Genomic DNA, 13914 nt, shown 5'->3' with positions numbered 1-13914 from the left:
GAGCGAAGGGAATGCGAAAGGAATGCCCTGCCTCCACAGGAGGTCGTGGGGACCTAGCGACACCATGAGTGCAGACCAGGCACAGAGAGAGGCTCGGTGGCTGCACCTGGCACAACTGGGGCTCGGGGGGCTCCTGTTCAGGGCTGGCTTGGACATCAACAACCAGCCTTCCACCTCAGTTTCTCTCCCAGGTTCCTCCACTTGCCAGGTGGCACCACATTGTGGGGCAGCGGCCCATTTAGGCACCGGCCCCCCATGAACTTGCTACCTTTGGTGGTAAAGGAGGCCCAGGGCCCAGGGCAGACAGGCGAGTGGGCAGTGAGTCAGCAGGGCTGGAGGACTTTGAGGGACGCTGCTGACAACCTCAGTGACCTCTGCGGCTCGGACAGCAGCGCCTCCTTTCTCATTAATTATGTCTGCGTTTGGGAAGTGTGAGCATGTATTTTTAATAAGGTCAAAGTCTTGACTGTGCTGCAGGCTCTGACGTCAGGCAAGGCAGGCCGGGTGGGGCCGCACTGGGCCAGAGGACCCCGGAAGACGCAGGGCCAAGTGGGACGCAATGGTGCCAGTAAATGACACCCGGCCCACATGCCAGGCTGGGCCCATGGCCAGGCCCTTACCACTGGGGAAGAGTAGCCCATGAGTGCTGGGCTGGCAGCTGCCAGGAAATGTGGAGTCGGCCATCCACAGAGAGGAAACTGAGGCAGGGGGTGACAGTGACTCATGGGTCAGAGGGTGCAGAGCACTGAACCCTGGACCAGGTCTGACCAGGTCAGCAGCGGGTCATGGGGCGGGGCTGGGCTGGGTGGGCTCTCTCTCTCCCCCACAGGAGGCGGGATGAAGCCTCATTGCACTTGGAAGGCCCTTGATACGGGAATGGGTCCTGAATTCTGGGCCAGCTTCAGTCACAGATAAGAGGGCTGTGGCTGCCCAAGGGTCTCTGAGTTTGCAATAAAATCTTGGACCTTGGTCAAGTTCAAGGCTCCTGAGTCCGCATCTGGGGAGAGCAGCAGATCCTCTGAGCAGGGCTCACGGGCAGGGGAGCCAGAGGCCTGGGGGGCCTCCAGCTTTCACAGTGGCCGGCACCTCCCCCCACAGGAGTCCTCAGCATTCCCAGAACTGAGCTGGTCTGCTGGAAGCAGAGAGTCAGAGCGGAGCAGACCAGGGGCAGGGCAGGGAGGGGCCTGGGCGCCGAGTAACCACAACACAGGACTTGTGATTCGTATCACTAACCTCTGCTTATCAGCGACGCAAAGACTGACGTCAGAAAAGCAGGCAAAGGAGGCCGAAGGTGCTGGATGCCCACACAGCATCTCTTCTCCCGTCCCTCCCACCCAACACAAAGAATGCTGGCCTGTTGGGGACGGCCGTGTGCTCAGCTAAAACCATACTCTCCAGCTCCCTTCGCTGACAGGGCTGTGTGAGGCTATAATCAATGGGACGTAATGGCAAATTGCTAGCCGTGGCTCCCAAGAAATCTCCTTGAAAGAAAGGTAGGCTCAGCTGGCACATGCCTTGTGCTGCCTGCCTCTCCCCTCTCCTCACCTGGTGCATGGATGCAATGCTGACGTGACGGCAGCCCTCTCATGACTACGAGGCAAAGGGACATGCTGAAGGTGGCTGAGGGAGAGGAAGGGAGTGAGTTCCCGGTGGCACCACGGAGCTGCTGAACCCACCCTGGACTGCCTGGCTACAGACTGCTTCTCATACAAGCAAGGGCGCTGCTGATTTCTTTAAGCCACTGCTTTTTTAGATTTTGTTATAGACAAACAGATACAAGTCTAAGCAGTTGTTTTTTTCTTTTTAAATACATATTGCTTTAAAGCTCATAAAATATAATGACAGAAATATCGATTATAACTACGCCAAGTGCCCGCCCCCTGTCTGACCAGCACAGGTAAAAGTGTCTGCTGCACGCTGCGCAGCAAGGGCGCGGGTGACAAGCGCCCCACCTGCCGGCGAGAGCAGTGGTGCGCGGGTCTCTGCCGAGAGTCACCCGGCAATGTGGTCACTGCTCTCACAGCATGAATCTGTGTTTTCTGGGACTTGACCCTGGCTGCACCTGTCCAGCAGTGGAGGGACAGGCAGGCCAGCCAGGCCCATGGCAGTTGTAACGGTAAAATACAGGGATCAGTTACATTACTTATGACACAGCCAGGCGATGAACAGGACAAGGACATGGAACCATCCCAGTGCACGGATGAAGGGAACTGGCAGGGGACGCTCCCCATGACACCTTGCTATGTGAAAAAAGCAAAGCGCAGGACTGCGTGACAGCCCTACTACCTTGTCAGAAAAAACTAAAATACATACATATTATGTATACTTAAAAGGTACAATTTTGTCCTTATTTTTATACATAAAATTTATATAATTTAAAAACATTTTTGTCGGATGCAAGAGAAGCGTGGGCCGTCTGTGGGGGGACTGCAGGATGCCCGCTGCTTTACCTGGGGGTGCCGGTGTGGGAGGGAGACTCCCCCGGACACCACTCTGAACCTTTGAGATTTTGAACCAATGTCAATACATCAGGTATTTTAAAAATGTTAAAATAAAAGATATTTCTTGTGCCCAGGTTTTCTCTGAAACAATTGACAGGACAGGTAAGAACACAGCATTCTGGGACGTGGCCAACCCTGCCGCTCACTCTACCCATGGCATGGGTCTGGGGGGAGGCCCCCTGCTCTGCTCTGCCCTAACCTCTTATACAAGCCCCCTCTTTCCTGGCCGCCCACCCTAACTGCCACCCCTTGCCCTCTGGCCGGGAGACAGGCAGGTGCTGAGTTGGGCCTCTCCCGACCCCGGCCTTGCCCCTGGACTGTCCGACTGACCAGCTGCCTGGTGCTTCTCCTGCAGCCCAGCCCTGACCTCGTTCCCCTGCTCAGGACGCACCTGCCCACACAGCCCATGGACCGAGAGCTCACTCTGGGCCACAGGTCAGAACCCCTCAGTTCGTGGGTCTCACCTTGTTCAGGTCCCTCTGCCTGGCACCATCCCACCTCTGCCCCAGGGAGTCTCTCTTCAAGCCGGACCCTGTTCAAAGCCTGGCTCCACCCTCTGGCCTTTCTGGATGACCTGGGCTGCCTGCTGTGCCCACCACACCCCTACCTCTGTCCCTTGAGTCGATCCTCTGGCCATTCCTATCCCCAGCCTGTCAACCCTGGCTGTTGCACTGGCCAGGCCAGTGGGGGCTCGGGGGAACATGGGGAAGAGGCAGGAGTGGCCGCGGCAGTGCCCAGGGAGTGACACCACCTGGATCTGTCCCCCTCACATAAAACTCTCACAGTCCCCAGAGCAGTGCCCTACTGAAATTACACTTGCTACAAAGAGACATTAACTGACCAGGAGGGGGAGCAGCAGCCACGTGCCAGGCCCTCAGAGCCGCCTGGGGGCCTCGCAGGGGTGGGGGCTGGGATGTAGAGCCTGGAGCGAGGAGGGGGCCGGGAGGGGGGCTCTCTCTAGTTCCTGTTCCCTCCCTGAGGGCCTGGCCATGCCTGCAGGGGAGAACTCAGGCCTGCTGAGGCGGGGCCCTGGCTCCTTGCTGGCAGCTCGCCTGGGTGTAGGTGCTGCCTGCCGCAGTGTGGTCCAGGGTCCCCCAGGGCAGTCGGCCTCTTCTGGCTCCAGGCCGTCCACCATGGGCCCCATCCTGCCTGCTTCTCAAGGCTGTTCCCCGTGTCAGGACACTTCCATTTTTAAAAATGACCCCGGCCCAAATCCATGCCAGAGACTGGCATCTGGAGAGGCCCCATGTACACGGTGATGGAAAAGTGTCTCTAGAGGGCTAATGACCCCTTTCTGGTCTATAGACCAAATCTTTTCCCACGGATGTGTGTTCTTCTCTCTGTGGAAAAGCATCGCCTGGCCCATGCCCCTGAGGGAAGTTCTATCACAGGGACGGGATGCTGCTCTATGTGCGCGCGCGCATGTGTGTGTTTGTGTGCGCGTGTGTGTGCGTGTGTGGGGGGCGCCCAGGGGAGAGGGCAGTGTTCCTGCACTTGAATCTGGAGAGGGTAAAGCCACCACAAGCCCAGCACTCCTTGGACCCTCCTCATGTCCGAGGGCTGCCCTGCTGGGCCAGGCCTTTGCTGCACCAGCTGCAGGTGCCCACCTTTCCAACAGGTCCCCGGGGCCCAGCATTTCAGCAGGAACTCTGGGTGGTTCTGGGAGCCCCCCAGTCCCAGCCTGGACCCCTCTGTCCTTGGCCTCCCCCGGGAGGCTCCAAGTCTGCAGTAGTTTCTTGGGGCTGCCATAACAAATGACCACAAACAGGGTGGCTGCACACAACAGATACGCATTCTCTCACTGTCTGGAGGCAGAGTTCTGAAGGGAGGTGTCGGCAGGGTCGGCTCCTTCTGCGGCATCCGAGGGAGAATCTGTGCTGAGCTTCTCTCCCAGCTTCTGGAGGTCATGGGCGCTCCTTGGTGCTCCTTGGCTTATGGCTTCAACGCTCCAATCTCTGCCTGTGGTAACAAGATCTTGTCTGCATTGTCACATGGCTCTCTCCTCTCCGGGTGTCTGTCCAAATCTCCTTCTTCTTATGACACCAGTCACTCACTGGATTGGGGCCCAACCTAAATCAAGGATGACCTCATCTGAAGATCCTTAACTCAATTACATCTGTACAGACTGTATTTCCAAATAAGGTCATGTTCACAGGCAACCAGGGGTTAGGATCTTGAAAAATTTGGGGGGCACACAATGTGACCCGCAGCCTTCACCATGGCCTGCTGTCCAGATTCTGCCAGGCAATTTACCTGTTGTGTAGTTTTCTGGCGGGTGGGTCCTTGAGCCTTGGCCTAACAAAACCGGTGTATTATCATGATTATTTTGGCAGCTGGAGATAAAAGTGAGTTGTCCAAACTGGGTCAGGACTCAGTGCACCTTCCCGCTTCAATTTACAATGGACTTTTGAAAGGATCTGAAAAAGGTGGAGAGGTGGCTCCACCTGATGTGGCATCAGCGCTGGCCTCGAAAGTGCTGGCCAGACTCCCTCAGGTGTGCCAGTTCTGTCCCCCACTGTGCCAGGCCCCGGTGCACACACACAAGAATGGTCACCATGTTGGGACTCACCAGCTGGCAGCTAGGTCTCATTTACCATTAACAGTACATTATTTCATTAACATAGACAATTTGGTTGTGGAAAATAAAAACACCCCAATCTACTTGTTGTAACAAACTCATTTTTCTTTAACAGTTATTATAAAAAAATAAAGACTTTTTTTTTTGTCCTTTTTGAGACCGGCCGCACCGCGCTCAGCCAGTGAGCGCTGTGAGCACACCGGTCATCCCTATATAGGATCCAAACCCGCAGCGGGAGCGCTGCTGCGCTCCCAGCGCCGCACTCTCCTGAGTGCGCCACGGGCTCGGCCCAAAAAATAAAAACTTTAACTTTATCATTTTTCCTTAAGGAGGGGGGTCTCCTCAAAAAAAGCCTGCAAAATATGGGCTCAGCAGGCTAGGGGAGCTTCTGGGGGTAGCTTTCCCGGTGGAGGAAATGGCACGCGCATGTGGAATGTTCCAGAAACACTAGCAGTCCAGTGTGGCTGGAGCAGAGTGGATGTGGGGAGGCCGAGTGGGGGCACTATGGAGATGTGGCTTCGCTCTGGGTGAGATGTGGGCCACGGAGGTCTGAGCAGTAGAGAGCACCATCTGTGTCATGTTCCAGCACGTTCTCTCTGGCTGCAGCGGGGAGAAGAGACTACAGAGGGGAAGTGGCGTACAGGGAGAGCAGTCGGGAGCCTTTGCAGTGAACCCAGGCAGGGGCTGTGCCTGCACGGAGGCTGCAGGGGCAGGGGCTGGCAGAGCTGGGGGGAGAGCTGCCCAGGGCTGCCACCTAAGCAAGGGGACACGGAGCTGCCGAGGCTGCGCTGGGGCCACTGGGATGAGCAGCTCATGTGCGAAGGGACAGGCGGGGGGTCAGATGAATTTCTTCACTTCCGGATGTCAGAGGACATCCAGGTGAGATGCTGTTTGCCTTAGAGTCTGGGGCTCGGGACAGAGGTCAGGGCTGGAAAGAGCGGTTGTGGGCGGGCAGCAGGGGAGACGGCCGGGGGTGTGTGGACAAGGAGAGCCCCTGTGCCCCCGACAGTGACAGGCCAGAGCCTGAGAAGGAGCAGCCGCTGTGGGGAGGAAGACGTGTGTGTGGTTCCCAGGAAGCCACAGGGAATGTTCCAGAGCTGGGTCGGAGGGTGCTGAGGCTGGACCGTTGAATTTGACTACAAGGAAGCGGGAGGGCTCGAGCTGTCAGCGGAGGAGCAGAGCTGTCCACGAGGCCGGTGGCCGTGCAGGGAGCGGCAGGAGACTGGTGTCCAGGTGGGAGAGGCCCAGCGAGCTGCAGCAGCCGCCTGTGCGCGGGCCAGGGGCTGGGCTGGGGACACGGGGCGGGGCGGGGAACGGCGGGGCACGGGGGCTGACTCTTCTATGTTAACTGAGGACGGAGCCACAGCAGGGCCCTCTTGTATCTCCTGAGTTACGGCCAATGCTTATTTTCAAACAAAACTGGTCTGAGCACATCCTGGGTGCCAGAAGCACCTCCCACAACAAAGAGGGGTCTCCGTGGGAAACACTGTCAGCCCCCCATGACTTGGAGTCTTGTCTCGGGCCTCTCCCCACTGGGAAGGATGGCAGTTGTTAAGAATGAATCGGATGCTGCCACCCTGACCCTTACCTGCAGGGAGGTGGACGCGGCCTCCAGGAACTCCTCAGGACTGTCCTTCTCAGGTTTAAATTTGTTCAGCTGCTCAATCACAGTTTCAATGCATTTTTCATAGTAGGCCATCTTCCTAGGGCAGGACCCTGAAAACAAACCATGGGTTTGCAAGCTTGGCTGGTGCAGAAGCCACTGAAGGCCCCTGCCCCACACAAACAATGAGTCCATCCGGGTGCCAGGGCCATGAGGAGTGTTGGATGCAGGTGGGAACCCCGGCTCAGGAAACCCAGATCCACCTCCTGGACTGTCCCTGCGGGCCTCTGCTGCCCCAGCAGCTGGGGCTGGTCTTGGTGAGTCCACCCTTTGGCCCCTCACTCACCTGTAGCACCAGCCCTCTCTGACCTGCACCCTGAGGCTCTCAGGCAGCCCCCCGTTCCCCAGCCCCACAGCCATGCTGCCAGGACGGGGGTCGACCCCTTCAATAAACCCAGACTGGAGAGCGGAGGGAGGCACCTGGTGACCTGGCCTCTGCGTGTTCCTCAGCCCAGCAGAGAAGGGTGACTAGTCACAAATGGTGGGGTGAGAAAGAGCCTGGGGTCCCCAAGCTCAATGCCTCCATTTTAAAGATGAGGGAACCAGAGGGAATGCACAGTGGATGAGTGCCAGGCCTCCTATGGGCACTGGACACTCTGGAGACACACCTGCTTGAGGCAGCTTGCCTGGAACCCCTCCCTGGGAGGCCTCGGAGAAGCTGCTTGGGGTGAGGCTGGCACCCCAGGAACCGACTCTAATGACAACAGGTGCCCCCAAACTGCCCTCAGAGGAGGGTGGACCTTGTCAGCAAAGGTGCTCATCCTCGCATGCGGTGTGCAAGTCCGGGCTTCGGCCTGGTTGCTCAGGACAGCCGGGGCCAGGCCTGCCCTCCCTGCCCCTCCGCACGCCACGACTGAGCGGCTTCTCTCGGCGGGGCCGGGCATGCAGGGCCACCACACTGCTGGCCTTGCTGGGCACCAGTCACGGCGAAGCTGGGCTCTGGTGCTCTGGGGACAGCAGGGGACATCTCTCCTCCATCCCCCCAACAAGGTGGAACAGCTCCAGCTACCAGCCACTATACCTATACCCTCCAGCCTAGAAAATGACTAAAAAACCCCAACTTACATACACTGACCTTGGCAGGTCCTCGGTGAGCCAGGCTTGTGGATCTTCCCCCTCCGCCCCCTTCTGCCATCACTTAAAGAGGAGGGGAGGACAGATGTCACCAGACACTTCAGAGAAGCCTCTGGCACGAAACACGGAAACTAGGAAGCCAGCAAGCAAGGAGCCAGGAGAAAACTCGCCGTGTACAAGGCAGGAGAAGCCTAGAAACAAACAACCGACCACCCTCCGAGAGATAAAAAGAGATCGGCATCCGAGAGAGAAGGAACCAGAAACATTTAGAGGGAAAGAAAGGTCTGTTGGAAATTAAAACATGACAGAACTAAAAACGTAAACAGAAGAGATGGAAGATAAAGTTGAGGAACTCTCAGCAGAAAGAGATGAAGCTGTAGAAAGCAGAAGGAAAACACGAAGACGATTAGGGAACCATTCCAAAAGGTCCAAATCCTAACGAACAGGAATTCCAGAAAGAAGAGAGAATAAAACAAGAAAATGCCCCAGAACTGAAGGATGCAGCTTGTCAGACAGACAGGGCCCCCTGAGCGCTGAGCACGACGAATGAATGGTGGAATTTCAGAGCTGTGGGTGCCCCGCACGCTGTCAGTGCAGGAGCCAGCGATGCACAGCGGACTTGGACTCGGGTGCCCGAAGATCCAGAGAAACCCACCTCCAGCCCAGAAGGCCCTGCACTGTCCCGGGAGTGATCCCAGAGAGGGGCAGATGTGGGTCGGGGATGCAGGGGCTGAACCCACGGGAGCGTCGTCGTTGGGGATTTCCGGGAAGGTGATGCAGGTAGCCCTGGGGTGACAGTGGGCAGACCATCCCACCCAAGAGGAGCCTGCATCTGGCATGTTTCTGGGTGGGTTTTTCTGGGCAGTTAGGGACGGGAAGCCTCTGCGGCCACCTGCCTCAGCCTGGGGCCTGTGTCCCCACCTCTTCACTGGCTGCACCACCCAGGACTGAGGCCTGACTTGGGGCTGCTCCCTCAGGGGCTGCTTCAGGGCCCAGCCCTGCCTAAGCGTGGACACAAAAGCCAGCAGGAGCCCCTCTTTAATGAGGCCAGAAGAACGGTCTCATGGAATTTGGAACTCTGCTGAAACTGGCTTGACGTTCTGGTGCTAAGGGTGGCCCTGGAGACCAAGTCCCAGAAAACAAAGTGAGCATGACCCACTGGCACTGAGTCAGCTAGCTGCCACGGCCAGACGCGTCCCCGCCCTGGAGGCCGCCCAGAGCAAAGGGGCTGAAGCCCAGGAGATGGCCGACACCTTCCCCCGACACTACCCCTGCCCGTGACTCCTTGCAGGCCAGTGCCATCCTGATGGTACTGGGGCAAGGGACTCTCCTGGTTCATATGACACCAGATTAAAAGCCATTAAACACCCAAATCCACAGATGCTGGGACAGACTCTGTTGACTGGAAAGAGAGGTTTGCTGAGCGGCTCTCCCTCTCCCTGCCTGGGGACCCTCCACCCCTGCGGGAAACCTCTACTCGTGGAAGGCTGGGCTGTGGCAGAAAGACCGCCTGTGCTCCCCACTGGCCCTCTCCAGGGTCCCCAGGTTCCCCCATTCTCCTTTGATCACTAGCTCACCTCTAGCTGAGTCTTCTGGGGCTGAGCATTTCCACAGCTGTGAGCAGAAAGGCTCAGGAGATGCAGTGAGTGCATCTGCTGGGACAGATTCAGAGCAGGGCCTCAGCCTGCGACAGGCTTTGTGCCTAGTCGCTGATTCAGCCTCTCTGAAGGCAGCGCCCTCTCCTGGGGAGGGGCAGAGCGGGCAGGAGCCTGGCGTGGCAGGGGTGGGTGGGTGAGGGGCCACTCAGCCTCAGGCCCAGCCTGCCCTGGCGACCTAGGTAGATCCAGGCGGCTGAACACAGCCAGGAGGGGCCACAGCTGGGCTGCTGCGGGCAGGAAGCACTTTTCTGGGGCATTGCTCAGTGGGGAGGGGGATCCCCTGGATTTCCCTCCAGGCGTCACTGAGAGCAAAGGGGCTCCCCTGCAGGCACAGAAAACAGGGTGAGCTCGGCTGCTCGTTGATCCTCATCCTGTCTTTACCAGGGTCACCTATACTTTAAAAACTCCACAGCATAACTGAGGTACTTACAAAACTCTACAGCATAAGTGGGGCCTTTGGGGTACAGTGGGGGTGGGGGCCCCCTGTCCTGGAGCAGGCAGGGCAGAGAAGTGGGGCAGGCACCAGGGGTTCCAGTTCTGCTCCTTGTGTGGCCTTGGGCAGCATCGGCACTACTGACTAGTAAAGATCGTATTAGCTTCTTTTTTATACAGCTGCTTTTTTAAAACCTTTACTTATATGGATCCTATAGTGCGATAGAGTTCAGTTTTTATTCTCGCTCAACTGGAAAATAATATATACCACAACATGTTTTCTAAGCAAAGAAGAGAACAAAACCCACCTTGGCTGGGGGTCGGGAGGGGGGTGTTGGGCCCCCTATCCCCAAGGTGGGTCCTCTATCTGCGAGAGCCCCTGAGGCCAGGCTGGGTCTAAAGTCCTCCGCCTGGTCCATGCTGACGTCTGGGATGAGCCATCACCACGTGGGAGAGGAGCCCTCAACAGTACAACAAAGGAAAATAATATCCACGCGTTCCAGGACTCACAAGGAAAGCACAAGCCTAGGCAAAAAGTCCATTGTTACAGAAACAATGTTAGAGAGAAGTTTTCCTGACTGCTCCAGTCATGTTGAGGGGGGCTGCCCTGGGATGGAGTCCTGGGGTCCCCTTGCCCCCAGCCTTCGTGAATTCACTCTGGACACAGCTCTGCCCGGAGGGACGAGGTATTCAACCGGGGCTCCTTCCTGCACCTGGCGTAGCAGTGAGAGTGGGGGTCTGTGTGCATAGTGGGAGCGGCTCTGGGTGGGACGGTTTCCCTGTCCTCCCCTCCTATCCTGGAGCTTGGAACATTCTGAAGAGAGGATGATCCATGGTGCCGAGCGACAGAACCATGCCAAGCTCTCTGCCCAGTCCAAAGTGGACCTGGATGGAACAAACTGGAAGAAATGAATGGATGAACCAGTCGAAGGAGAGGGGAAGGAGGGCCCCCCCAGAGCCCAGCCTGACTCGAACAGTCTGCCCCGCAGTTCTGGTTCACTGTCGGGCCTGGGGGTTCCTGAGGCAGGGGCTCTGCACCCCCACACCTGGCACAGAGCAGGTGCACTGTGAAGGCGGACAGGAGGAAAAGAGATGCTTGAATTCTGAATCCCACTGCAATCTGCCTATGAACTTAGAACAATCCCACCTTTGGGTAAGAAATAGGCAGTAAGGTTTGCCCAACTCCAGTGCAGGCCTGCAGCGCCTCAGCTTTCCTTCCTTCCTTCCTTAGTTATTTAGTTATTTTCAGCTTTATTTTAGTGGTGAAAAACCACCTATGTGAGAAGTGGGATTTAATTCTGAAGTTTAGTGATTGTTTTTCTCATATTGACATTAAGTTCACTAATCAGGACTTGACTATCTCATATTTAAGGCAACTCTGAAGGTGGGCTCAACCAAAGCTTCTCTTTTCTTTTCTTTTTTTTTTTTTTGTCTTTTTTCATGTCTGGCAACGGATCGCAACCCTCAGTGTCGTGCCCGTACTGGACCAGGGACCGGCAACGGGATCGCAAACCTCGGTGCTGCGCCCGCATCTCACTCAGCCAGTGAGCGGGAACCGGTCTGTATGTGGGATCCGAACCCTCGGCAGGAGCGCCGCCATGCTCCCAAGCGGCACACTGTAGCAGTGCGCCACCGGGCCGGCCCAAAAGCTTCTCTTTTCTTAGCAAATCCTTTACAGACAGAGGTGAGATTATATGAGAAAGTTTAAATTTCATTAGACGCAAGCCAGTTCAACATTCTCAACTACTAAAGAGGACTTATCCGTATAAGAACCTAGATGTGTTAATTAAAATATATTCTTTTCCCATGACTGACGCTTGTTTCTAAGTTGATTGCTGCAAAATCATACTCCTGTGGCTTGTGTGTAAAGCACAGACCCACGTGGCAGGATTTTTCCACCTGCTTTTCAATCTCCACTCTTCCTTTTCTCCTGAGTAACAAAAACCTGATTTTTAGTCAGGCCTATTATTGCCAACTGAAAGACGACATTTCCCAGCCTTGCTGGCAGCTAGGTACGGTCATGTGCCTAACTTCTACCTCGGAGACGTGGAAGTATGTGAGGCTTCTGAAATGTCTCCCTGAAAGAGAGGGGCATACCCTTTTTTTTCTATCTTCCATCTGGTGCCTGGGCTCAGGTGGTGATGGCAGGAACTTGGGTAGCCATTCTGGATCATGAGGACACACAGGATGGCAGTGGGAAGAACTGAACCCTGATGACTTCAGGGCTGCCATACGTCCCAAGATTGCCTCCCCATGAACCTCTTTTATGGGAACATGAATAATCGTGTTTGGGGCATTGTGATGCTGGGACCTTTTGTTACATGCAGCCGAACCTAATCCTAACTGATACACCCACTTCTGTGAGGTCAGCCTTCGTCCCAGCCCAATTTCAAACTATAAAGCATAGGAAGGGAGTCTCTGAGCAGCAACAACAGCCCTGGGCCTTGGAGTTGGCCAAGGACAGATCTTTAGAAAACAGTCATTCACTCCTTGAATGAATGAATGTAAGTCCACAAAGTGTTCACTCCAGACTCTAATGATGAGGACAAGGGGGCTTTGGGAGGAGCAGGTTTTATGGAGGCAAATTGAGAGTACAGTTCTGGACATTTTGAATTTGAGATCTGTTAGAAGTCCAAGTGAGGAAGAACAGGTTAACAGGTGTGGAGTCCCAGGGTTCAGGCTGGAGATGAAAATTTTGGAAATGTCAGGGAGATAACGGTTATTCCCAAAACCATGCGACTGTGGGAAATCACCCAGGGAGAGAATGGATAGGGTAGCTTCCAAGGACTGAGTCCTGGGCCTCCAGGGGAGGAGGGGAGGTGGAGAGTGAGATCTGCTGCACCCAAGTGAGGACAGCGTGTCACGGAGGGGGAGCAGTCACTGGGTCACCTGCTGCGGACAGCTCAAGGGAGAGATGAGAGCTGAGCCCTGATCACTGGATTGAGCACCATCAAGGTCAGGGATGACTTTGATAAAGAGCTTCAGAGGAGCAGTTGGGCGAAAATCTGATTGAAGCAGGTTCAAGAAAGAACAGATGGAAAGGAATTGAAGATAAGGGTTGATTCTGGAGGCCTTCTGCTCTTTACGGGAGCAGTGACTGGGTGGCAGCTAGAAGGGAGCAGGGACAATCAGTCAGGCACCCCAAAATGAACACGGACTACTGCCCCCACAAGGGAAATCTCAGATGCTGCCCTGCCTAGACTCACGTTGAGCTTCATGGAATAGAGTGAATACCTCTGAATTCTGTCCGAGGGACAGCCCGCTCCTGTGTCTTAAATCCGCACATTTGGGAACACTCCAGTGACGTGGTGCTGCGTGGGGGCCAGGGGAAAGGGCAAAGCTGTTGGGGGCAGGCAGACCCACCTCCTACAGTCAGGCCTCTTTGTGCCTGTTTCTTCAGTTGTAAATGGAATTTTAAGTAAGACCACATATTTGTTTTCAGCTCTTTGCTTGGCACATAATAGGTACTCGGATTTTGGTGAGTGTTTTTATAGATCCCAATGAGGGCACCATTAGGGGAAGTAGTGAATCCGGGAGAATACCTTTCCAAAAGCACCTTTCATTGTGGAAATTAAAAAATTAAAAAAAAAAAAAAAAAGACACCGTAAACATTAATCAGGGAGCTGGGAAGAAGACCAAAAAGGTGGTTAGCGAAAGCAAGGAAGGTGAGAACTGGCCTGCAGGTAATGGAAAGTCGCCGGTAAGATGTTTGTGCCTCGCCCCGCACCTGCACCGGTCCCGTACCTGTCGGCCGGCTCCGTGGGCGCTCCGGGCCACCGAACCTTCCTTGGCGCTTCCACCTGCCGCCGCGGCAGTCACCAGGGCCCGCGGGAGCGAGGGGTCCCGGCAACCGCAGTCCACGCTCGCTTCGCTCGGTGGGCCGGGACCTCCGCAACCACCCGGGCGCGGGGGCGGACGCAGCGGCGTCGTTTGGGCGTCGTCACCTAGCAACCGGCTGCACGCTCCTGCGCCATCGGCAGGAAAACTACAACCCCCACAACGCACAGC

At 55.9% G+C, this 13914-nt stretch overlaps 1 protein-coding gene across 1 annotated transcript in view; it reads right to left on the bottom strand.

Moving 5' to 3' along the window:
* The window catches only part of LOC103586511 (trichohyalin), a 50838-nt gene extending 37137 nt beyond the window's left edge, over nucleotides 1–13701 (bottom strand). Inside the window, exons 1-2 of the mRNA XM_008567805.1 lie at nucleotides 13651–13701; nucleotides 6668–6795 (exon numbers count right to left, since the gene is read on the bottom strand). Coding sequence (XP_008566027.1) covers nucleotides 6668–6778 — 111 coding nt within the window. The 5' untranslated portion in view covers nucleotides 6779–6795; nucleotides 13651–13701. The remainder of the gene's footprint in view (nucleotides 1–6667; nucleotides 6796–13650) is intronic.
* Nucleotides 13702–13914: the final 213 nt, after the last annotated feature.

This window comes from Galeopterus variegatus, unplaced genomic scaffold (genome assembly GCF_000696425.1).
Source record: "Galeopterus variegatus unplaced genomic scaffold, G_variegatus-3.0.2 Scaffold347, whole genome shotgun sequence".
Lineage (NCBI taxonomy): Eukaryota > Metazoa > Chordata > Mammalia > Dermoptera > Cynocephalidae > Galeopterus > Galeopterus variegatus.
Note: the sequence above shows the minus strand (reverse complement) of the source record. Positions and strands in the feature narration are given on the sequence as shown.